Genomic DNA, 26201 nt, shown 5'->3' with positions numbered 1-26201 from the left:
TCATTCATTTATGGGCTGATAATCCAGTGAGTGGATTATCAAGAGAGGTGGTTATCCTTGTTTCTCTTTCTCCTCTTCCTCCTTCCCTGTCCCCCTCTCCTGCCACCCCTTTCCTTCCTCGGCTCCCTCCCCTCCCCCACCCTAGGCCTGTTAAGCACTCCTTTCTGGAGAGTAAGCCAGGGAAATAAGAGAAGGTGTAACGTGAACCCACCCGCGCAGTTCATCGATAGCAGCTCTGGGAAATAGCTTGGTGGGAGAGAAGACTGAAGTCCACAGCAGATGTCAAAACCTCGTTGGGGGCAATAGTTTCTGCCATCTCCGTGGATAACTAAAACTTGGTCACCGTATCACGACTTCTGATTTCTCTGCACCCTTGTCTTTGAAGTAAAAGCCCTTTCACATCTGCTGCCTCTTTTATCTTTAGATGATCAGTGTAGGCAGGGCGAGCGTCTCTCCTTCCCATGCTCCCAGGGTGTCAGGTGAGAGTCGGGTGCACATCCGGCTCTGCTTCTATCTAGCAGTGCGGCCTTGGGCATGACACCGTATCATCTCCCTGGGCTTCCCTTTCTTCCTGGAAATCATAAAGAAATCGACCAGAGAAGGAGGTTTCCCCTGCAGTGATGCAACCCACTGGTCTGTGGTCAAACCCAACTGTGCAGTGTGCCACGAGTAATTCACTACTGCCAATGTTTTAGAAATATAAGGCCAAACAGAGTCAGTGTCACCCTCTTTCTTAGATTTCTAGATGTTTTTTGAGCAAGAGAAGTTTCAGCATACACAAATGGAAGTGCATGTCATCATTTTTCATTGAGTGTCTTGACAGGAATAATAAGTTTCAAACCAGGTAGCCGGATGACATGCAGGGACCCTTCCAGTGATGATATCCTAGTTCATACATCCTGGTTGAACAATGCACCTTGAAGCCAAGAGGTCCAGGGGTGACGTGAGTTGCCTAAGGTCACCCAGATGGCTCACTAGCGGAATTGAGCCTAGAGTCCCTCTCCAGACCCTCCTATGGAAGACCTTCTTCAAGCCCTATAGGAACTTGGGCTTCCGTGGAAGGATGGAATGGAGTGACGTTTCTTCCTTCCTTCCCAACTGGCCAGACCTCACCAATTCCAGAAGGGCCTGTGTCTTAGACTTTGAACAAAAATGAGAGCAATGAAACCAAAGCTGCCCACTGCCTCTGGTGTGCCTGACATGGTGATCCCTGGCCCTGCTCTCAGCTGTCAGCCTACTTCCCTGAGATTTCCAGGACCACCCATGCAGACAGGAAGTGCGCTGAGCCCACTCCGGCCTGTCAGTAGGAATGGTGGGGCAGGTCGTCAGCGGAGGGAGGCAGCAGGGGGAGATGTATTATATTTACATTTTTCTAAATTGAGCTGGAACCTGGGCTGGGACCTAGCAGGCTTGGGGGAGGGGCTGTGAGGTGAAGGGAGGCTGGGATCAGCCTGAGGAGGGGTTTGGGGGCCGAGAGCCCCCTTGGGCCAGTGGGTGTGGGGATGGGCTGGCTCCAGACAAAGGGAAACCTGAGAGTGAGGGATTAGGCTGGAGAAACCTGGGAGGGGAGCAGCGGGCTTTCGAGGGAATCTCCAATATCAAACCTTTTCCTGAAGAGCTTACTAAGAAGGACTTCAGGAATAGTCTCCCACTCCCCCATCTCGGAGGGGAGGAAAGAAAGCTGGCCCAGGAGTTTGCCATGACATTAATCATCACTGTCCCTGATCCCAAAGTGGGGCTTCAAAGCTCCATTGCCACAGGCCTCTTCCAGCCCTATCATGGGCTTTTCCTCAGAGCCTGATGAAAGGAAATTCTTCATTTGCTTTAAGAGCTGCAAGCTTACGTTCTCTGCACACTTGCAGCCATTTGACTTTTCCTCCAGAAGAGAAAGATGTAGGTTCAAGTTTAATCCCGTAAGAGTTTAGTGACAAGTCCCAAAAGAATCTCTTGGAAAAGTTTTATCACTGTTTTTATTCAGATAAATAAATGATGTGATTGTTAGTTCTTCTCACCCGAAGACCAGTGGCCCAGGGTCATGATACTCACTAAATTGTGACGGAAGCTTCTTGAGGGTGAGATTTGTGTCCTATTGATTCACAGCACTTAACCACAAGGCCTGGCATACAGTAAGTGCTCCATAAATGTTTGCTTAAGAAGGAAGACTGTAAGAAGTTCTCCTGTAGTGAGGACCTTCTGGGCCGAGTGGGGGTGGGGACATGCTGTCGGTGGACCCTACAGACAGTACCTTTCATTGAAACTCTCCAGGTATCCTTGTGGTATGGATTTAGTTGGGACAACCTATTCCACCCCTTGCAGTGCAAAGTCTCCTTATTTTGAAGTGCTGGTAATTAGAGAATGCTGTCATCTTTAGAGCAGGTCTCCTATAGCAGCATAAACTGATGAACTTATAAAATTATCTGGTAGTTCAGGCAAACTACCCCATGTATCAGACAACTACTGCTATGATAATGCTTTATAGCAAATACTCCAAAGTCCCGGTGACTTAAAACTGAGACAGAGAATCAGGAACAATGAAAATGACAGGCTCTGGTACCGAGTTCCCTGCCTGACAATGATCAGGTGAAAGTGGCCACTTATTAAAGGAGTCGGATGGCCTGAGCTTCAGATGGAGGAGTAACTTAGGTGACACCACATTCCCTTTCAACTCTGATATTCTTCGGTAGTGGATGGTGAAGGCTTCAATGGTTAATTTCCAAATTTCCAACAGAGGCTAGATGCAAGTGACCCAGATTTTCTGGAATATCTAAGAAACCATCAGGATTGAGGCCCACATAGTCTGTCACAGAGAACTCCAAGTGTGTGTGTGCTACAAGCCAACGTCTCAAAGAGCCAGGAAATTCCTTTCCCTGGGCATCCTGTTTACATCCGCTGAGTCATTCCGCTGGATGATGAGGCTCCTGCTGTCTTCTCCAAACGGCATTGAAACACAATTGAGGCAGCACCCAGGGGCTGCTTCCAGCATTTCTGGGAAGTAGGTTGAGTCCCCGGTCATGTCTCTCCTTTTGCTGCTGAGGCATACATTGCTTGGTGGTTACCTGCACCAGACTCCTTCCCCAGGCATACTTAAGAAAAAGGGCTAAAGTGTATCTGGATAGCACAGCTCTCAGTGTACCACAGACCGCTTCTGGGATGCAGAAGATGCCTAGTCGGTGCTTGAGGAGGAAAGGAAGGAACAGAGAGAAGGCGGCCTTTTAGTTTAAAACTGATGAAGACCTCTACTGCTGCCCCATTTCTGTTCTTGCTCTAACAGCCAGGAAGCTCAGGGTAAACTTTATTGCGCAAACATAGCTACATTGTGGTTCCCCAAGTGTGCTTATTTGTTTGGTCCTCTTCTCTGTGCTCTTTATTTCCTTTTTCTAAAATCCTACAAGCCTAGTTTTATTTTCATTTTGTTCACTTTTGCACAAACCTTTTGGGAAGAGGTAGAGGAAAAAGAAGAAAGCAAAGAAAGCTGCTCAGTAATAATTTGTCGCTTGGGAAATTCTTTCCAGTCATGAGTGGTTTTATTGTCCTTCTAACTCACACACTACATTACCACAGTCCAAATGAGAGGGTGGAGGGCTAGGAGGAAGGATGAATGAATAACTGTCCCTCACACTCCTGTCTTGCAGGTGGATAATGTAAACAAGAAGTGAGAAAGCCAGGCCATTCATTTGTTCTTTCTGTAAATATTTACTGGAAATTCACCAGTGTGTGCTCTAGGAAGTGAATCAGTAGATCTTGCCAACTCAAGTCTTTTTAGTTTTGCTGTGGGGGCTAGAGAAAAAGCAGGGACTGAGTCTGCCTTAAACACAAAGAAATGAAAACTCAGAGCCAATGTGCCTTGCTGATCTGTCCCAGTGTTGCTTTGCTTTGCATGAGTAAACTCTTAATACCTAAGCTGTGACTTCAAGCCTGTCCCTTCCTGTTATGACTTCCCAGGCTTTCTGATTTAGACCCGATCCATTGTGTAAACCCCCAGGTGACTCCATGCAGACTGAAAGGGAATTCCACATATTGTCTTTATTTCCTAAGTAGTTTGTTTGTGAATTTAGATCAGTGAATTTGCAGGAACAACCCTAACTACCAACCATATGGCAAACCTTCATATGCCTCTTCTACTTGTCTTTCACGTGCAGCCCAGTGATAAATGCCGTGAAGCCTCCGTGGGTCTCCTGGTGAGAGTCAGTTACCCCTGCCCAGCAGTTTACAGCACTGTTAATGCTGGCGTTTTGTTCTCACCACGTGAGGCTGTCAAGGATTGTTTCCATGCCCATCTTTCCCACAGCATACTCTGAGCCCTTGGAAGGATGCCACAGTAATCTGCTCGTCTTTGTTTTCTAGCAATGCACATGGTCTCCACTATATGGAATATGCTCAATAAATGCTTGTTGAATGAATGCATGAGTGAGTGGATGGGGAGTGATGGACACTAAGAACTCTCTTACGTTTCTGTCAAGGTTTTGCCATTTTCCTAAGCAGTGGAGGTCCGTGTTGAGGATCTGTAATAGCTCATGCCTTTTCTTCTCACTGTCTCTTCCTATTTATGTGTTCAACTGACACGTGCAACTTTTTTCATGCCAGATACTGTCAGCCCAGAGCATAGTTGGGTTCCCTTGCTCTTGGGAAAAGGGGATCTCTGGGCACAGCCTTAAAATACTGTCTGATGAAATAAACAGTGATGACCTTCCTCTGCTGTGATCTTACGTAAGTATTTATTAATGGGCTGTTTCTAGCTGAATCTTTCACTCACTGCCTCCTGAGTGAAAAGACAAGCTCATAGCAGTATGTTCTTCCATGATTCCCTAGCACTGCTCATTAATGGCTCACCAAAAGGAGGATTCTTTTTTTTTTTAAGCATTTCGGTTATTTTAAACTAAAGAGAAACAGCCTTCTCCAAGGGCAACAAAGTAAACCAAAGGTCAGAAGGAAGCTGAGTGTGGGTTTCTCATAAGCTCTCGCTCCAAAACCTGGTAGTGAGGAGATAGGGCCCTCCTGGAGCTCTGGGGAAGGTTGGCGCAGCACAGGGCTTCCTTTGGTGGGGTAGGCAGAGCTGCCAGCCCACACGTGGTCACTGGGTTGGTTGGAGTGGGCTCTAAGGGGACTGTCACGTGCCAGTCTGTTGACATGGTTGACATTAGTAATCTTCGGAGACATTAAATTAAGGAATGATACAGGGAGCCAAGAGAGCTACTTATTTGGTTGGATTCCGAATCACAATCAGGAAATTGTCTTTATCTGGTGCAACCATAATTTTATTTTTCTTGGAGCAAATTTGACAGAAGGTGAGATCATTCTGGGGGTCAATTTCGAGCACAGTGCTTTGTGCCTTCAGAATGAAGCTGTGCATGCGGCTGGCATACTGTGTGGTTGGTGGGGTGGTCCATGGTGCTCTTGATGGGAATGCCTCCTGTGTTCACCACAATGATTCTCTGCACTCCCCTCTGGTACTGAAGTCACTTCAGAGTCTCCTCCGCCTCTGATGTTTATGGCTGATCCGGTAGCCCTGCATTGCCAGCACTCAAAAAGGAGGATTCTTAAGCCCCCAGTGTTCAATTTATTTAAGCAGACTGTGTTGCTTTTTATTAAATAATAGAAAGGTTTTCTTAAAAAAAAACTATAATCATTTTTATTAGAATTGGACTCTCCTAACCAACTGTTTTGACAGTAACTTCCTTCAAAGTCTTCTGTGCAGAATGCAGCAATAAGAATTATGACGTAGAGGTGTTAATACTTCATGTCTACATCTCTTTTCACCATCATCAAGTGCAACGCTTTCAGTTCCCACATTTTCATTTTTGGCCTTTTGTGTGTGTGCGTGTGTGTGTCTGTGTGTATGTTTCACAGCTGGTGAAAATCAGTTCAGATTTATGAAACCTTTGAGCATCTGCTATGTGATAGGCATCACCAAAGAGGGTGAGCAAGGACTTGGGAAAGAATCAAATAAGGTCCCTGGTCTCAAGGAGCTTTCCATCTAGGGAGCAGGTCAAATAAACAGAGAGACACGTGCAAGGCATTATGGGAGTGAGGAGGAGAGCTGCCCACGGTACCCAGTTCCACTTGGGTGTGCTCGTGGGAAATGGTGGTGGAGGAGAGTCTTCACACAGAAGGTGAAGTTTGAGTTGAGCCTGAGATATGAACAGCATGCTACTCAGCAAACCAGAAAAGAAGGAAAATTACAGTCAGTAGTGGCACGTACCAAGGCTCAGAAGTGTAGAAATCATGGTGGGTGGTGAGATTGAGGAAGTACACATGGTTTTGGAATGGTTGGGAGCCAGGCAGAGTTGATCTCCAACACACTCGCTAAGTATTTGCCCCTAGCACAGAAAGTGGGTGGGGAGGAAATGGGTCTGCAAAAATAAGTTCGAGTCAGATCACAAGGGGCCTTGAATGCTGGGCCAAGGGTCTGGACTTTATCATCACACTGTGAGAGGGTAGATATGCTTACTGAAAATTTTTAAATAAATGAATAAAAAATCAGAATTGTGTTCCGTTAAAATCTTCTCCACCAATCCTGGCAAGTCCATTCTATTTTATCTACTATACTGTTTGTCTTCTCTAAGCAGATTGTCCTGAAGTGTCCTTGCTGAATGTTGTCGTGGTTAGTTTCACCCACTCCTCCTTGTTATTTTAACCTAAGCTCAGGAAATCACGGATGCAGGAAATGTCTCCAGCATCAGGCAGTGTAGGGCTGCTGGTTATTCTAGAAGATCTTTGGCTGCTGGAGGGAGAGAAGAGAAAAACAATGGGGTTTACATGGAGAAGTTTCTAGTCTTTGAGGTCAGCATTACCGGAGCACTTTACAGAAGGCTTTATAAAGATTTGGTTGAGAATCAACTCAAAGGTTCCTCCCTAATTGGCTTGGCCAGGTTTAATATGTTATTGGTCAGGCCAAGCTGGCTTCTGCTATGCAGTGCACTGAGGATTTCTGGTCTTGCTCTTATCCTAATGGAGGCTTGCTGCTTTTAGAAACAATTCTTTGTGTTGGCAAAGGCCAGTATCACTGTGTCCTCTGAAGTGAGCCCAGAAGGACTTCCATCTGATAGAGCATTTTAAACCTTTGACTGAAAAGATCAAGTCTTGGATTTGGAATTTGCATACTAGAGAGTTATGGTTTTATGTTTTTATCTCCCCAAAATAAAGCAAAACTTCCTATTTGTTTCTGCATCTTTGGGTTGAATCTTGGCAGTGCTCAGGTTACCCAGCCTGAGCAGGCAACACCTGCAGCAGTGGGATTCCTGCAGGGTGGGACTATTCTTGGCCCATGATACCCTGGAATAACACCAGAGGAGGGAACAGGAGGATCCTGTCACTCAGGTCCAGCATCATAGCCTTTGCTGAGCCCAGTCTCTTGAGGTCATTCAGTGCTGAACATAGAGACTTAGATGGCAAGGGAAAAGAGGAGGGACATTTTGTTATGGGAGTGGAGTAATTAACAGGAGCTATTAGAGAGCATCCAGCCAGCAATGGAAGATGTTTGTGTTGACAGAAGAGGGACAATAGAAAGCCCATGTCTGGAGAGTTTGTGAAGGTAAAGAAGCAAACCAGCAGGGAAGCCCTAGAAGACAGCATTCATGTCTGCCCCAGGAGTTCATATAAAGAGAGTAAGAGGAAGTGGAAAGTCCCATTTTCCCTATAACCCTGGAAGGAAGTTTGATTTCCGAGCACCACGTGCACGAATGTGGTAAGGGCATGCTGTGTATATTTGCAACCCCTCAGAAGTAAACTACCCCTCTCCCTCCCCCTCAGTCTCCTTGCCAAAGACTTGCAGAGGCTCTGGGGAGTTTGCACAATTCTGCTGGAGGAAGTCACTCATGATAAGAACATTTGCCCTGCTGAACTGAGCTCATTAGAGTCAAGAAGACCAACTTAGAACTCCATAAAAACACATTCATCCATACACTTAAACACAGACATGCATTTACTACAGAATGCTAGTCTAACATCTGTTTTGCTTTCCTTGTTAATTCCATTCATCCCCACACCCCCCTGGCCTTAGCCCATCCCTGACTCCAAAGTGAATTCCTCGGCAAAGCCTTATTTAAAAGATGGGCGGGATCCTGCATTTTGAACTGGGCTCCCAGAGCTGGTTTTCGGGGATTTCTCCACCATCCTCCAATCCCTGTTGGCCAGCCAGCTGGCCAGGTGGTCACTCTAAGGTCCCAACCTTGACAAATCTGTGTCTTTCAGTGCGAGTGTCTGGCTACTGGGCACCAAGGACAATGGCAGTGGACGAGGTTGTATCAGCAAGAGCAGTGACCCACAGCTGCGGGCTGAGCAAACTGCCAGATCAAAAGCAGTTTGGCCTGCAGAGAGTTCCATGCCTGTTCCCTTTCCTGAAACTTCTACTGTGGTTACTCTTATCCCTCTGTAGAAACGGAATTTTTTTCCCATTCGGGTTGTGTTTTTTCATTCTGTATTTGAACATCTCAGACTCATGAGACTCATCTCAGACTCATTCTCTTAGGCAATGAGAATCATAGCATCATAGCAAATCAGACTTGGAGGGGATTTAAACCAGTCCCTTCAATTTATCAATGAGGATGCTGATGCCCCTTGAAACAGACAGGGTTGGCCAAAGTTATACCTTTAGTAAATAGTCATACCTCTAGTAAATACTATTTACTAAACAGTTATTATGTATCTGATATTGTTTTGAGTATATTTTGTGTATAATATCATTTACCCTTCTGGGACCCCTAATGGGTGGGTATTACTATTATCTTCAATTTACAGTTGAATATCTGAGGTACAGACAAGTTTAATAATTTGCCCTTAGTATGTAGGGAAGTCCTAGTGGACTGTAACTCTCCAGGACTCTGGGCTGTGTTTCCATCAGCAAATATGTACTGAACTCCTAGAAGGGATGGAGGCCTTGCCTTCTCAGTGAGAAATAAAGAGGTGTGAGCAAATCAGTTACAGAAGCACACAGTGGTGCTGCAACAGAGGCCTGAACACAGGTGGTGGGGTCCAGAGTGGGAGGAATTGGGCATCACCAAGGAGGTGGCATTTGAGTGATCTTGGGGATGCATAGAAGCTTGCCAGCTGGAGAGTGGATGCTTCTGCACAAATGAGCGCAGGTAACTAATGTGGCAGGGAATAATCAGGAGACTGAGGAGTTCAGAGGGTGAGAAGGCAGGACCACAGTCATTGCTGGGGAGATGCTGGGAGATGAAGCTAGGGAGGCAGGCTGGAGGCAGATTGTAAAGCACCTGTATGCCCAGCTAGGGAATTTGGATTACATTCAGTGAACAGAGCGGAGCCAACAGGAGTTTTTATAAGCAGGTGTATAGCAGAATCATGACAGGAGCTGTGTGCTGGATAGATTCTCTAGCATCCTGGGAGCTTGGTGACAAGAAACCCCATCAGAAGGCTGTTGGCGATGGTCCAGGTAGGGCAGGACTCTTTCCAACTGTCTGATGGGCATGGGCTGCCCCACCATGCCTTTGCTCACACTGCTTCTGCAGCTTGCAAGGCCTCTTTGACTTAATCCTAATGAAAACTGCATGCCCATTGTTCAAGACTGTGCTCAGGGGCTCCATGTGGAAACCGCACTCAGTCCATGCCCTGAACAGATGTGTGTTCTCCTCCCTTTGGGTCCTCTCTAGCACTAGTACATTCTTTCTTCTTGCTTGGCACACATAAAACCTTGTTGCACGTGTTTGCCTACATTTACCTCTCCCCTTTCAAACCCAGCTTCTTGCAGCCAAGACCAGACCCTTGCCTCCTTAAATACTTCGTACAGGGTCTGGCATTCAGCTAGCTCTCCATAAATGCATGATGGATGAATAAACTTTCTAAACAAAGTCAGTGACTGTAGACGTGGAAAGAAGAGTCCAAATTTGGGAGGTGGTTTTAAAAGCTATGTCAAGGATAGGCAAACTGTGGCCTATGGGCTAAATCCAGCCTGCTTTATTTATTGCTTTTGTAAATAAAGTTTTATTGGTATGCATCCAAGCCTACTTGTCGACGTGCTGTCTATAGCTGCTTTTACTCTATAATGGCAGAGTTGAGTCGTTGTGACAAAACCATATGGCCCGCAAATCCAAAAATGTTTATTGCTATCTGGCCTTTTACTAAAAAAGTTTACCAACCCCTGAGTTGGATCAGTAGGATTAGTGACTGGCGGTAAAGCGGGAAGGGAGGAGTTAAGACTGTTTTTTCACATATCTTCCCACCGTGCCTAATCCAGAGCATTGCTACCAAGTGATGGCATTGACCAACAGGCCAGCAGGTACTTGGAAAGAAGTATCGTATATGTGGCACAGGAGGGGAAGGGAGACTAAGAAGCACCCCACATGGGAAAGAGACCCAAGGGAGAAAGGACAAGGGCCTATAGCTACAAGACAGAAGGGACCTGAGTCCTACTTGTCCCTGCCGAAGCCCTCGTGCTGTTCTCTCTCGCAGTCATCCAGTTTGGTTTCGTCACCCTCTTCGTGGCCTCCTTTCCCCTGGCACCTGTGTTCGCCCTCCTCAACAATGTCATTGAAGTGCGGCTCGATGCGAAGAAGTTTGTTACAGAGCTGAGACGGCCGGATGCTGTAAGAACCAAAGACATCGGTATGTGCCCCACTCAGAGGTCCCACCAGGCCCTCCATTCTGTCCTCTCTGGCCACAGTCACACCACACCAGGAATCAAGAGGGCTGGGAAAGCCTCCCTTCCCTTTGGGTCCCTCATCCTCAGATCCTGAAGTGCAGGGAGGCCTTCTGAGGCCACATTAGCCACCCCGACTTGTGCCCCAAGCTTCCAGACAGGGGGGCACCTAAGCCTTTCCAGACGAGCCCATCTGGGGGGCCCAGCAAAGCTGCCCGGTAGTTCACCTGCGAAACATCACCTGGAGCTTCAGTGGCATCATCATTGGGCCGAGGCGGGGAGTGAGCCAGACGCTCTCCCTTCTGTCTTGCAGGAATCTGGTTTGACATTCTCTCTGGAATCGGCAAGTTCTCTGTTATCAGCAATGTAAGTACTTATATCCATGACACACTCGCTTTGTGGGGAGGGCTTCCAGAGAAGCTGAGGTCTTCAAAGTGGGAAGCCGGACCTTGCACCTCCCAGTCTTTTCCATCTGGAGCTTTATGGGTGACAGTGCTCGGGTTAACGGCTCACAAATGCCTTGTAACTCATCGTGCTGTCGCCGAGGCTGTGCAGGTTTATTTTTAATTTCGCAAAGAGAACGAAAGGCAATTATCCATCAGAATGCGTACCTTGGCCCTGGCAGTCAAAATCAGATCTTTCTTCGGAGCCAAGAATAATGGGGAAAGAATTCTACATATCTATTCATCTCTTTCCTTTCTTATTCTACTCCCAAGTTAAACAATACCTGGAGCATTGCCCAGGCTGTAATCCCTAATTACGATTCCTCCAGGTTGTCAGTGCAAAGTCTTAATTATCCCATGGACTCTGGCACTGCGTAGGTTAAGGTAGGACACAGAAGAAGGGTCCCACCTGTAGTGACCTCCTTAACTCCCTTGCCAGACGTGTCTACACTGCAGAGGAAATCCTGCTGGGCCCCAGCCAGCTTCTTTTCTACTGTGTTCTTTATGAACAGTGGCCAGGCAGGGCCTCCTGTCCCACCTCCCAGGAATGTATCAGCCAGCTCAGTGCACACCAGGAAAGCCGCAGCCTTTTTCCCTTGGGAGGCAAACAGGGATTTGGCTCTGACCTGATTTCCTACTGAGATCACAAAAAATGGCTGGAGAGGTGTGAGGTGAGGCAGAGAAAATCAGCCCACTGTATTTTGAATGTTGTGATGTAGGCAGTGCACATCTTGAGGCTTAGAAGGTGCAATTTGGAAAACAGATCAGTCCGCTACTTTGAAGTTGTGACTGCTAGAACAGGATCCCTGAGTATGAATCACTTTCCATGCGCAGAATGAAATGACGTGCAGTCTCACCTCCCTAGCCTCTTTAAGACTTGCTTACTTATCTGTCGAACAGGAGATAATAATAGTACCCACCAAATAAGATCATTTGAGAAACTAAATGTGATGATGAAAGGACATATAACAAGTGTCCAGTAAGTTGTAGCTAAGATTGTGATGCTATTTGTTCTCAAATATGGTTATGGCCATTCACATTCACATACACTTTTAGAGAACAATATCTGAACTGCATTTTGGTAAAGGGCTTTCATTGTTGGAGCAGGATGCAGTATAAACACCTGCCAACAAGATTTAAGACTTTCTTTGCAGAAAGTACCTCTGTGTTCAAACACGCAATCATTCATTTGTCGTTTGGTTTGCTCCACAGACATTTATAGAGCACTTAGATGTGCCAGACGCTATGTTGGGTGTGTGTGGCTCCATCTAGCAGGACCTGCTTCTTTCTCTGCTGTGTCTCAGTTTTCTTAAGTAAAATGGATACAAGAATAGCGTCTGTTACATGACATGCTGAAAAGCATTGAGCGATAATGGTCAAATTAAGCGAACTGTGGAATCCTATGCTTGGTGTTCCTGGCTTTCTGGTACCACTCAGGGGCAGATGGACATGGGCATTCTATTTCCTTGCCCATTATGCTTACATAGTACCCTCGTCACTATAGGTAATCTTCTCAGGAAAGCGTGCACTCTGTTTTGGCTTGCTCAACAGCAATGTTAGATATCTCAGAAGTGGTTTAATCCTTCCAGCACCAGACGGTCCAGACGGACTTAGCATCCTTTGCTGCAGTGGTTGACTTGTGTTCTTTTGATAGCCACTGTCTGGTGGACTTATTATACTGAGACACATCGAAGATGGAAGAGCCAGGTGACTCAGTTGCACGAGCTCAGGGACCTGAGCATGCTGCATGAGCTTCTGTGTCTATCAGAGCAGCTCCTTCTGATGGAGAACCTAAGAGTGGACAGTCCTTTTGAGCATCAATCCTGGCTACTCAGTACTTACGGTTCTGTCCCTCAGGCTTTTGTCATTGCGATCACCTCCGACTTTATCCCTCGCCTGGTGTACCAGTACTCCTACAGTCACAATGGGACTCTGCATGGCTTTGTCAACCACACCCTCTCGTTTTTCAACGTCAGCCAGCTGAAGGAGGGGACACAGCCAGAAAACTCACAGTTTGACCAGGAGGTTCAGTTCTGCAGGTAAAGTAACCTTTAGGAGGAGAGCAGCGGAGGACCAGATGCAATAGATCCAAATAATTACGGGGATGACCTAGAATTACAACCCTGCACAGCGTGATGATGGTTTGGACAACAACAGACCACATATATGGCAATTGTCCCATAAGATTATAATGCCATGTTTTTACTATACCTCCTCTGTGTTTAGATATCTTGAGGTACACAAATACCACTGTATTACAGCTGCCTACAGTATTCAGTACAGTAACATGCCGTACACGTTTGTAGCCTGGGAGCCATAGGCTATACCTTACAACCTAGGTGTGTTGCAGCTTATACAGCAACTAGATTTATATAAGCACACTCTGCGATGCTTGCAAAGTCACCTAATGATGCATGTCTCAAAATATATCCCCGTCGTGAAGCAACACATGACTGTACCTCATTCTCCTTTCCCTCTGTCTCCTGCTGTGTTATAAACCAATTTATAACAATTGATTCTATTTATAATCAATTGTTATAAATCAGTTTTGATGACTCAAAAAGTATTTATTGACTGCTTTTTTCTAGACACTATGGAGCAGACAAAGAGCCCTGTCCTCACCATCAAGGGAGTTATGGTCTGGTTGAGAAGAAAACAAGCAGAACAGATAGGAAATAGCAGGTTATTCAGTGAGCTGCTGTGTGACTCATGAGCACTGTGGATGCCCAGAGGAGAGGGAGGTTACTTGAGGGACCAGAATGGAAAGGGCGGACCTCCTGGAGGGGCTGCTGGGAGTTGTAAGACAGAAAAGGAACCCATTCTAGGTGGGGAGTTGTCATGGGCAAAGTCATGGGGTGGGGATAAATGTGGGCTGTTGGATAAACACTTGGGGTTAGGCAATATGGCTAGCAAGGAGACATAGTAAAGGGATTAAAAAGGAATTACAGTAAATGTAGAAACTCCTATGACATCATAAGCCATAAGGTTGTTGAATTTGAATAGATGGGATGAGGTACATAATGGGAAGTCCTGAAATGTGATAGAAATTATAATGTGATGCAGTAGAAAGATACTGGACTTTTTAGTGTCAGGGAATGATAGGATAAAGGGTAGGTTTAGAGAAATTGATCTGGTCACAGTGAGGACGATGGGATAGCGTTGGTAGGACCCAGAGAGGGCAGCTGGTCTGCTGCATCACTTAGACACAAACTGTGCTGGGCACAGACCAGGGTGGTGGGAAGAATCAAAAGGAAGAGGGAAGACGTGCCGTTTCACATGAAGCATGGCAGAGTTGGTGACGGGAGACGTACGGGTGTGGCTGGGCTAGGATAATCTCCAAAGTTTGGACTGAAGTCAGAGGACTGGGAAGCGGTTACATTTATAGGGAAGATGCAGAGAGAGTCTAACTTTATGCTACATATGATGATTTGATTTCAATCATGTTACATTTAAAACGATGTTAAAAATTCCAAGTGGCCATTTTCACCCAACTCTTTGACAAACTAAGCTGGACTTCTGGGGACATCCAGCTTAGAGTCCTGATTGAAGGTCATCACCACAAGGGTCACTGAAGCCAAATAATGGAGAACTCTCCACTACTTACCCAAGAAGGGCAAATAAAGAGAAGAAGAGGAAAGGGGAATAATTTATTCAACCCATTTGTACCCTGGTTAAAAGATAGTCCCAATGAAGCACTTGATCAAGGATCCTACCTCATATATATAAAACAGAATAATTAAGTACAACAATAACAGAAATCTAGAAGAAGGTATTGCAGGACCAATATAGGGCTTTCTTAGACTATCCCCAATAATGTTTGACGTGAAAGTGGTGTTTTTAGTTGTGTTTGCAGCAGTGATGGCCCTGGACATGTCTGCTGTGCTTTCCCACCTGGGACCCTGGTGTCCAAGGCCAGCCTTTTGTAAGACAGCCACTTAGGTTCAGATTCACAGTCTGAGACCATGAGCGAGAGAACACCCATTGGTTTTCCCAGCCTGGGTGGCTGAGTAAAACAATTGTACCAATCTATGGTTTAAACAGAAGGATATTCTGGTTCCAGGAATGATAACTTCAGATTTCTATTCTAGCCAACCAAGGAAAGATAAAAAATGAGGAACCAGACCCCAGAATGGGTGAATAAATTTACTCATAAGGATCAGTTTTTATTAGCCTAGGTATTTCAGGATTTTTTGCATCTGGGCCTATAAAGAATCTGACTCTTATACTAAAATCACATTGCAGGGAGATTTGCTGACGGCCATGCACTGCCCAGGGACCCCTCTGTATGGCTGGCATTCTAGACTGTCCATGGTGTCGGACTTGGGTCTGCAGACCCCAGTGACATAGTTCCACAGCACGGCGGTTCTGGACCAGCTCAAGGCCTTTCCAGTAGCATCTAGGTCTTCTCTAGCAGGGTCTAAAACTCACATCCGTCTTAGAGCCCAGGTCTCCACCTCCGTATGCGGTGGGAAGCAGCACCAGTGCGGCTTGTCATGTGAGACAGTCAGGCTCACATCATCTGTTTCTTCAGTTGCTCTAGTAGCAGTTGTCCTCAACAGACCACAAGGATCTCTGATCTTGCCCTTGACCATCAGATTTTCCACCAACACTTACGAATATGCTTTGCAGATATATCACTGGCTTAAACTTCCTTAAATTAATAGGGATTGTAATGGTCCCTGTGGGAAGTGGAGGGTAAGTCTAATCTTAGGCAAGCTTTCATTCAATCCAGTCTGCCCAAATCCAGTCTCTCCCCACCTCTCAGCTCCACTCAATCAACGGTGACTGCATTTTAAAGCTCCACATGATTGCCAGGAACTGTGGTGAGAAAGAAGGCAAGTGGGTGCTGCTCAGCCAAGACACCAGTGCCCAGAACACCAGGTATTGAGTATGTGCAGATGAGATTGAGCTTTCTTGTATCTGCCTTCAGAGTCACTGGCTTTTGCAGCCAGCTGTAAAGCTCTGATAGTCGTCTCCTCATTATTCCCATGTAAGCAGACAAGAGCCATGACTTACTTGTGGCCTGTTTTGGAAGAAAATCTGACACTGAATGACGGAGTTATCAGTGGGCACATGCATAGAAAGTGGACTTTCATTCTATATTTCTGCCAAGAAAATTTATCTGCAGAAAATAAATCATTCCAAGATCAAGCTGAAGTGACTTTGAAGCATCCATCATTTTTCCTTCTCCCTCTCAGTACCAGTGAGGATTACAGATTCATTAGGCAAGTATTTTTGAGGCTCTACTAAAGGCTTGGCACTGGTTATATAATAGAGAGCAAGATACAGTGCCTCCCTCAAGAAGTCTAGATGGAGCAGACACGTAAGTAAATAAGGAATTAAAATTAAAACATAGCTTTAAAGTGATTGGCAATAGGGTAACTGCAGAGAGCTATGGGATCCCCGAGGAGGGGGGCCCTGTACCTAACCCAGACTTAAGTGTTCCAAGGATGTTTCAAGGGAGACGAAGCCTGAAGAACGAACAGTACAAGAATGGCCATGGAGATGAGCCCATTGAAACTCCTCATTCATATGGCCAAGTCAGTCTGGCTGGTAAGCAGGGTGGGGAGGGTGGCGGGCCATGAGGCAGCAAGGGAAATGTCAGAGGGTGACGGAGGTTCAGAGAGAACACTGTATTCCAGAAAGATAGGCTCAGGCGTGAGGGGTAAGCTATGAGAGAGGGGCCGAAAGAAGAAACAAACTCCATATTAAGGAGAGGATGCTGGTCCTGTTGAGATGCATGGAATCTCTCTTAGGGCCATGGGGTACCACGGCAGGGGTCTCAGAGGACAGTGATGAGATCAAGCTTTTTACTGGTATTATGTGTTTGCCTACAGTGTGAAGACTGTTGGGTTACACGGAGGGTTACATTTAACGTAAAGAGATGCCCTACTGTGAAATATAGGTAGATGTCCAGAAAATAGGGTCAGCATGTGATCTAGACATAATATGTCAAACAGGTGTGCTTTGGGGGCTACATTTCCTAGATTGTTAAGGGTTGTTGCTAGAAATCTCTGCCTCATGTGATTCCTGCCCACTGCATGCTGTGTGAACTTGTCTGGGTCACTCAATTCTCTGGGGATTTAGAAAGCAGAGCCATAACCTCTAAGGATGTCTTTCTGGGCCAGGAATTGAGATACTTGAGATAATTTCATATACATATATATGTACGTGGGGGAGACAGAGAGAGAGAGAGAGAAAGAAAGAAGAAGCAGGAGGAGGAGGAGGAGGAAGACGAGAAGGGACTATGATAGAGAAATATTTTGAGAAACAGAGATAACTCTTCAGCTAATCCTAGAGCCAGTTAAAACTGCTTCCGCGGTGGGAAGCGAGGTTTGCCATGCTTTTCTGGCAAATAGCGTTGGGAACTTGTTGACCCTTCTTATTCTTAGCTTTCAGTGACCTCTGGAGATAAATGTGGTCAAATAAAACCGAGGTCTCCAGCCTTGCCAGGGATAGAGGTATCTTAAAAATAGCAGTAAAAGTTAGGACAAGTCTCTGGCTGCCCGTTTGAGATGCATTCCCAGCATTTTGGAGCGATGCTTGCCTCAGTCCTCTGACTGCTCTGGCAGAGCAGCTCCATAAACAGTCCCGTGACATCAATCTGCAGGCATCATTAGCAGCCATTTGACAGGGTCGAGGGACCACCATGGCCTGGAGGACAAATGTGGGCTTGACTTCTCAGCTCAGCTGGAAGGGAGCAGGGAGATCTTGTCCCAGAGCTCAGAGCCTACCTGGGCATTGTCAGCCCAGCGGGTCTGCTTGAATATGTTTGTTGAGCATCCAGCAGCAGCTTGGTTGGGTGGCTCCTGCCAGGTTTTCCTGCAGGTCCTGAGGGCTCGCATACCCCACGTCCTGAGAAAAGTCTTTGAAGAAGTGTGCTCCCACTTAGCCCCACAGCTGCCTTCCATCTGCTCCCCACCAAAACCAGAGGCTGTCAGCTTTTCTGGGTGTCACCTTTCCTGATTCTTATCAAACGCTGGATTGACATGCTGCTCATTAGTTCCTAATTGCCTGGACTGTTTTCCTTTGTTAAGGGCCAATTCCAGAACTCCGTTTTAAGTAGCTCAGATGGTATGAAAATATTGTATGTAATTGTGTTCAGCATTAACATGACATTAATTTCCACTGGGGCTATTAAAGTTTTTTTAATGTGCCATTATTTGGAGTTGGGAAATGCATTCACTAGCTGATTCATTACATAACAAAAGCTCATTAAAAGGCCGTTACTGATTGTTGACTTCAGTGATTTTGTGTTGTGATGAATTGTGGCAGATATCACTGTCACTTGTCACCCTGCAAGTGAGGACAGGATGAGGACATCTGAGCCCTGAGTCTCTCTCTCCTCTCTGTACCTCAGTTTTTTCATCTGTAAAAATGGGGCTTTGGAGTAAAACATCTTCAAAGATTCTTTTCTTTTCTTTTCTTTTTTAAACGTTGGGTTTACTAACATGTCATTTATTAATCTAGTCCTACAAAAATTCTAAACATTACAGGTAACCACCCCACCTCTGCCATGCCTCCACCCTGACCCCTGCCCAATCCCAGGCACCCTTCCAAGAGAAATAGGGTCATACTTATAGGTGAATGTTTTCCAAGCATTTTTCTATGCATTAACATCATATTAACTTGTAGAACTTTTAAGGTATTGTTTCATGGGTTTGTTTTATAATCAAATATATTTTGAGTTAATGGAAATCTTATTTAAGTCGTATACAACTTCAATCAATGTGATTTTTTACAAAGTTAGAACAATCTAGATAAAATATTAACATAATTTTAAAGCTAAAATATGTTGATTTCCATATCAGTTTCATTTATTATATGAGTCTGTCCAAATTAACACTATAATTTTGCTCAGCAAAGCTTACTACAAAAATGCACTTGAATCCACTGTGTATTGCCATTAATTACATTCATGTTTTACAATTTTCAACTTTTTAATTATAAAAGTAATCCCATAGACACATATTGTGTCTGTATATAAGAAGAAAAGGGTCTCTTCTCAGCCCTCACCACAGCTGTTGTATCCCAGAAGAAACTGTTGTGTTCATTTTCTGCAAAAGCTCCAGAAATCATATTCACATATATTGTCTTACTTAATTCTCACGGTGTCTTCCTTTAACATGTGAGGCATATACACACGCAGACACACATGCACGCACATCTCTTCATTCACTCCTGGCTAGGGTTGTGACAGCTCATATATGCTCAGCACTGCGATACACATTTTGGGAGTTCCACTCTGTAATCAGGGACCTAGGTTCAGAAATGTGGAATGACTTCCTCTGGGTCTTACAGGTAGTAAGTGGCAGAGCCACTCCAGGTGCAGGCTAGCTTTTTAGACAGGCTAGTTGTCTCATTATTGGAAGTCTCTCCTTATTAGAAAATTCAGGGGAACTCTCAAAATTTATGTTAAGCCCCAAGGAAAATGAAGGAGGACTGGAGAGGTGAGGGTGAGACCCAGGACTCTCTCTAAAATGACATGCTCAGGAATAAAACACTGCTTCTCTTTGGGGGCCACAGTCGGCAGATGCAGGAGGCTGACCAGGTGTCAGGACTCACCCAGTGCTGGGGCCACTCAGTGGGACTTCGGGAGCCTCGAGCTCCCAGAGCCATAGGATCTGGTCTGGTCTGGAGCTGTCTCATGGCCTCCACCCAGCAGCCAGTGCTTGCCCATTTCATGCTATTTACCTGGACAGAGGTCCTGAGAGAAGCTCCATGTAGCTGTGCCCTTGGCTGACTCCTGATTTGCACTAAAGCTTGCAGTATTTAGTGCTTGTGTGCTGAAAATTCTCCTGGAAAGCTGGGAGGAATTGGGACCTGCCAGCTACATGCTCTGTCCTCTTTTAACAGAAAAGATGTATTCCATAAGTAACCTCCAGTAAAAAGAGAAAGAATAGTTGCTATTTATTGGGTTCCTCTGAAGGGCCAGATACCGTGTGGAGCTCTTAGGGTTGACCCTCCGTTTTCGGAACAGCTGTGGTAGAAAGTTCAGGCCCATTTTATAGATGAGAAAGCTGGGCCTCAGAACACAAGTAACTTGCAAGAGGACAGAGGACTACAGTGCTGGACAGGGCTTTCAACCCCTCACCTGCTGCCTCCAAAGCACAAAGCGTTGTCAGTGCTAAGCTCTGGGTTTAGAAACAAAACACTCAGCATCACAGTGATGGAAATAATTAGGTTGATTAGCCACTCTCTTTGGTGAACACTTCTATTCTTAAAGCTAATTATCTCTTCATTTAATCAGTGTCTTCTAAGTTACTCAGTGAAACATTTGATAAGCCCAACTTCTTAGGGTAAAATTTAAAAACAATTGTGAAATCTGAATTTCTGTTGGAATTTAAACAACCAGTCATTTACCTGGTAGTAGAGGCTTATGAGAATCAAGGTTTTACAAACTGTGAGTCATGGTTCATTAGCAAATCATGAAATCACTTTAGTGGGTCATGATTGGCATTTTAAAGAATAGGGGTGGGAGTTAGACTAGGATAGAGTAGCATAGGAAAATACTAGTGCATTGAGCATAGCAAAGTATGTTTGGTGTAATTTTTATTGTGGTATGTGTATGTGGATGAATACGAAATATATTTCTCACTGTAAGTCATAGTTTTTATAAAGTTAGCATTGTAAAGAAATGTGAACAGACGAATATTAAATTGCTCACTCTTCTTTTCTGTAGCATGGCTTACCCTTAGCTCCTAACGCAGCCACACTTAGCCCATCTCCATCGAGGAATTTTCAAGTAGAGTTTTCTGAACAGATCTCTGTGGTAATCTTTCTGCAGATCCTCGATTAGATGGATATGCTTGTGAGACTCAAAACATGTTTTAGACACTGAGGGAGAACAAAGTGACATTTCCAAAAGCTAGGGTGAGTTAATAGCAGAGGTGGAACCAGAATTAGATTATTTATGGATTCTTTTCAGACTGGAAAAAAGAGGGGTGAGCAGTGGCTCGCATACTGAGGTCAGTGAGCAGCTGTTCCTGCAGAGATGGAGCTAGAGAACAAGAGAAATAGACTTTCATTGCAGCAGTAGGGATTGGGCTGAACCTGGGGAAGGATTTCCCCATGGTAAGGAGAGTGTGTGTGTGTGTGTGTGTGTGTGTGTGTGTGTGTGTGTGTAGCACCCTCCTCTGGGGGTCTCTAGAAGAGAGATAAATTGCCTTCTGCTGTGGCATCCTGTCTGGGGGCAACAGGAGGTAGGTGAGTCTGAGGTTTTTCCCACCCCAAGATGTCCTTACTCATTTAGCCATGCTCTCCCTCTCTCCCTTCAGCAAGGATGATATGCGACTGGCCGTGTTTCTGTCCTCAGCTGAGGATGGTTGTCATGAATCCCGTGGTGCTCCACTGGGCTGCAGTTAGCTTTGCTTTTCATCTGGATGTCAAACCAAGCTTGTGGCAGCTGTGATCAGCTGTTGGGAGAGGGGGAGTCGGGCAGGGAGGGGGTAGCTCCTGGCCTCCTGCCAAACCCTAGTGCGTGCTCAGTGGCTGCCTCTCAGCTGCGTCTTTCTGCTGCTGACTGTCACTGTGCCCTTCTCCATCTTCCTGTGTACATCTCTTTTCCTCCTTTTTCTCCTCTCTTCTTCTCTCATCTCTCTTTGGGCAATGGGAAACAAGCAGGCTTTTATATGGGCCTTTTAGAGCAGCTAATTCGTTTATGGCAGGGGAGAGGATCAAAGAGCACCCACTTCTGAATGCCCCCCCTTGGTAAGGTACTTTGTGGTAATGGGAAGAAACCCCAGATTCGGTCAGACTTGTGTTCCTATTCTGACTCCACCTTTATTGGTCATGAGACCCTGGCCACACACTTCGGCTTCTCCAAAGCTCAGGTTCCTCCTATGTTATGCTGGGGGTAACAGCGCCTGCCTGAGAATGTTGTAGTGAAGATGAAATGTGAAACCTTCCAGAAAAGCCCTTTGCTCAGGGACTGAGCTGGGCACAGTCCCTACCTGCCTTCCTTGGCAGTGACTATCACTGCTTGGTGGCCTCACACCGCCTGCGTCTTCCTCCAGCCCAGGACTTGCTTTGCTTTCATTGAGCAGCAAAGATTTGTTGAAATTCCATGGAGAAGACGGTTCCAGGAAGGGTCACAGATCTAGTACCAGCCCCTTGTCATTTTTCCAGTCTTAGAAAAATGAGTCTGAGAAAATGAACTAGTTTTCACATGAATCATTCTGGAATGGGGGTGAAAAGGGTGAGGGAAAACCCAAGCTTTCTCTATGGGTCTGAGAAAGAGCCATGAGCTCAGGTCAGGCATTAACATTTTGTTTCAACCGTGCAGACAGATCAGGAAGATGATTAGCAAAACAGAATACTGAGGGACTGTGATATTTGATGAGGCTCCCATCCCAAATTCACTCAGCCTCCAGCTTGGTCTGGATAAGACTTCTTTTTGGTTCACAAATGCGTCCATGAAGCAAGGCCAGCCCCTCTGGTGGCCGTAGTCCTGAAGCAGCTGGAAAGGGAAGAAGTCCAAGGCTGCCTGCTGGTGCCTGCATCTTCCCCGAATCCCGGGCTACAGAGCACCCTGCAGGGTGTCTGCCTCTCCCCTACCCTCGCAGAGGCCACAGGCTAGCGGGAGGCCCTGGTGGACCCACTGGCCTGGTCTACCCTCAGATGCCCTGGGCTCCTCGGGGAGTTGAAGCTTGACACCAGAGTAAGCTTTGGGAGCTATTGGAGAGTGGAAACATCTTTTTAGGTCATTTCTAGGCTGACCGTGGCTTTTTTGAACTTTAGTCTTTTTTGGACATTCATTGGTTATACCACAGATTCCCCCCACTTCCCTTTAGTTCCCAAGTCAGCGCCGAGGGCGTGCCCGATGCTCCAGCCTGCCCTCGAGGTTTCACGCAGAGAATTACCATCCTGTTCTCTATCTCCTCCCCATCTTAACACCACATTTCTCTTCGGGCAGGTTTAAGGATTACCGAGAGCCGCCATGGGCCCCGAACCCTTATGAGTTTTCCAAACAGTACTGGTTTGTTCTGTCCGCCCGTCTGGCTTTTGTCATAATCTTCCAGGTGAGTTGCTGGCATAGGACCAGCCCATTCGAATCCAGGCTGCAGGGGTAGGACACTGCACTCACCGCTTGCACCTCCCTCCAGGTTCCCGTGGTACCCTGGGACATGAGAAAGCTTCATGTGTGGCAGGCGAAAGTGAGGGCTCCTTTCCTGGGTGAAGCAGGACTCTCGAGAGGGCTTTCTTTAATGGGTGGACTTTGCAGACAGAGAATAAAACACGGAGTAAGGTTACAAGACAGATGTGGAGTAAGTTGCAGTGTGGATATGGATTCCTGTTTAAACCTGAGGCAAAGAATGGAAAGGGGGAAGAGCCCCTGAAACCAGAGTCCCAGCCTGGGGCAGACAAACAGCCCCATCTCATCTCTGCAGCCACAAAAGAGCTCAGGTTTGGAACCTTTCTTCTTGCACTCTGGGCTCCCTCCTTTGTTAGTGTTGCTTTAGCCACTGAGACATCTGGTGGGAAGGGCCCCCAGAGCCATCGAGCCATCCCTGAATGAATAGCAAACTCGAGCCCAGTGATTCCTATCTGAGACAATAGCCACAGCTCCAATTGCATCACTGAGATTCTCCAAGCTCGAGGGCCCCCAATTCCCACTCTGGGTGCCCCCAGTCTTCAAGCAGGGCTGGAGAACAAGCGCAGATCCTTTTCTCTTCAGCTCCCTCAGGCTTTTGTATTCCCTGAAGGCTGGTCTCTGGGGGGCTCTAAAGTATCTTGCCGCCAGACCCCAGCCCAGAAAGTGGAGAAGCCCATCGGCTAGTCTTTCACCTAAAGAAGACAACCATTCTTCCTCTGAAGAGATGGGGCTGATACGTTTGAATGATCGCTCAGACATCCCGTGCTGCCCCACCCCCAGGAGTCTCCTCACTTTCACATATGTCACATGTCACATTTCACTCCCACCGGAAGGAGTGGATTCAGAGAAAGAGTTGTGACTTGGTGAAGCAGCTCCCAAGTGCCCAAGATGCCCAGGAGCCTCTGGAAGCAGCAGTTGGTGCCCAGCGTCTTCCCCTGAGCCTCTAGGAACAAACAGGGTTCAAGGGCTCAGTCCCAGTCTCAGAGCGGAAAGCACGTGAGCATGAAACTGGCAGCCAGAGAAGAATATCACAATGGGAGTGGGTGTATTGGGTAAAGCTGGGTGAAGTGTGGCTTGGGGAAATGGATGGGAATCAGATGCATTCATTGAGCCAGGCCAGGCACTGTTGTCATGTATTCATTCACTGAGACAGTAAGCGCTCCGGGGAAAGGTAGTCCTAGCCTACTGCTTGTACCAGCAAAGGGATGTGGCTCAGCAGCCAGAAGGACGGCAAGTGTGCACCAAAGCCGAGACTTGCTCGAGGCAAGCTGGATGCAGGGATTCCCAGACAGGCTGGGTTAGCCGGGGCGGCTGCAGTGAATGAGAGTGGTACAAAGTCAATGTCAGCAGTGGGCGGGGTCAGCAAAGGCCCAGAGTTAATGCAGAAAAGTTCGTCTCTGGTGTAGAGGATAGAGAGAGCCAGATGGAGGGACAGCAGGAGCAAGTGGCACAGTGACAGCCCAGGAGAAGCCACTGGGCTTTGTGGCCACTCTCTAGAAAGTCACTTTCCATTTTCTAAAGCAGGGAGGGCCTGGAGGCTTAGAAGCCAAGAAGCAAGAACTGGACACGTGGGGGCGCTCCGAGGGTAGTGTGGGGCACAAGTCCTGGTGAAGGCAGGAAGCAGCAGCTACTAATGATGGTGCCCTGCTCTGCCAGGCGCTGCTGCAGATGCTCCACGTGTATTAACCCATTCCATCCTGACAACCACTCCAGGGTAGGCACTGCTGCCGCCCCGTCTTATTATGGGCGAGGACATCGAGGTAGAGTTATGCTCATTGGTTGTGATCACTGGGCTGGTAAGTTGCAGAGCCAGGATTGACATGGAGGCATGCTGCTCCATTGTTGCCACCCCGCCAGGCCAGGCCTCTCCACTCAGCACCTCTCTCCTTGGCTTTTCGCAGAATCTCGTGATGTTCCTGAGCGTCCTCGTGGACTGGATGATTCCAGATATCCCCACAGACATCAGCGACCAGATCAAGAAAGAGAAGAGCTTATTAGTGGACTTCTTCCTGAAAGAGGAGCACGAGAAGCTCAAGCTGATGGATGAGCCGGCGCTGAGGAGCCCAGGAGGTGGGGATCGAAGCAGGAGCCGGGCAGCCAGCTCAGCACCCTCGGGCCAAAGCCAGCCGGGCAGTGTGATGTCATCAGGCTCTCAGCACACCAACGTGTGAGCAGTCTGGCCTCCTGCAGAGGAGGGTACGGCAGCAGAGACACACACGCGCATACAAGCATGTTCCTACACCCACACGGCGTGCTGTCTGTCTGCAGGGACCTGGCTTGATGGGGTCTTGAAGAGGGAGTGTGTGTAAGAAGAGAGAGCCTGAGAGAAAGAGTGCCCGAAGGAAGAGAAACGATGCTACATCTCAGAAACTTCAAGCTTAGGTTTCTTTTAGGTCCTCTTTTAAGCTGTATCCTTTTGAGGGATTGGACCCCCTTTGGGGTCTCTTCACCCCGGAGTTCTCAGGCATTGTGAGCATTCCCATGTGCCCTGGGGTGCCCTCTTATACTTCACCATCATTTGTGACTTCAGCCAGCTGCAAGAGAAATACATTCAGGAGCACTGCATCTCCCGCCTGCTACCACTATAAGAAAGCGGAGTCACTTGCAGAAGTGACCCCAGACTGTGGGGCTGCCACAGTCCCAGCAGATGCAAATTAAGTTGAAGGGCTGAATGGTGCAGCCACTGGACCTGATAGTGAGGTACAAAGGTCCAAACCTGGGCTTGTCTCCAGTGCACGTCACAAGGATGCTTGGAGCTAAATGCAAGTAAACATCATTTTACGAAAGTTCAGATTTAAAATAATAAAATAAATGGACACATTATTTGTAAAGATGCATCTGTTGTCTTTGGTGCCTTGTCTCTCCCTCTCTGTCTCCCTCCCATTCCTTCCTTTCCTTTCCTTTCTTTTGGATATTTATTGAGCTTCTACTATGTACCAGACACTGTTATCAGACTAGAGATACAGCAGAGGATGAAGGAGACAAAACCCCTGCCTCATGAAGCTTACAATCTGGGGAAAGACAGGCAATAGGGTAGTAAATGTCCAGAGTTTTGGATAGTAATAAATGC

At 46.7% G+C, this 26201-nt stretch overlaps 1 protein-coding gene and 1 pseudogene across 1 annotated transcript in view; one reads left to right on the top strand and one right to left on the bottom strand.

Moving 5' to 3' along the window:
- The window catches only part of ANO2 (anoctamin 2), a 358642-nt gene extending 332697 nt beyond the window's left edge, over positions 1-25945 (top strand). The window contains exons 21-25 of the mRNA XM_074403486.1: positions 10408-10560; positions 10908-10960; positions 12895-13076; positions 22952-23057; positions 25033-25945. Coding sequence (XP_074259587.1) covers positions 10408-10560; positions 10908-10960; positions 12895-13076; positions 22952-23057; positions 25033-25302 — 764 coding nt within the window. The 3' untranslated portion in view covers positions 25303-25945. The remainder of the gene's footprint in view (positions 1-10407; positions 10561-10907; positions 10961-12894; positions 13077-22951; positions 23058-25032) is intronic.
- On the bottom strand, positions 5161-7329 carry LOC120360762 (dynein light chain roadblock-type 1 pseudogene; annotated as a pseudogene).
- Positions 25946-26201: the final 256 nt, after the last annotated feature.

This window comes from Saimiri boliviensis, chromosome 7 (assembly GCF_048565385.1).
Source record: "Saimiri boliviensis isolate mSaiBol1 chromosome 7, mSaiBol1.pri, whole genome shotgun sequence".
Taxonomy (NCBI): Eukaryota; Metazoa; Chordata; class Mammalia; order Primates; family Cebidae; genus Saimiri; species Saimiri boliviensis.
This window is presented reverse-complemented; position numbering and strand designations above follow the sequence as displayed.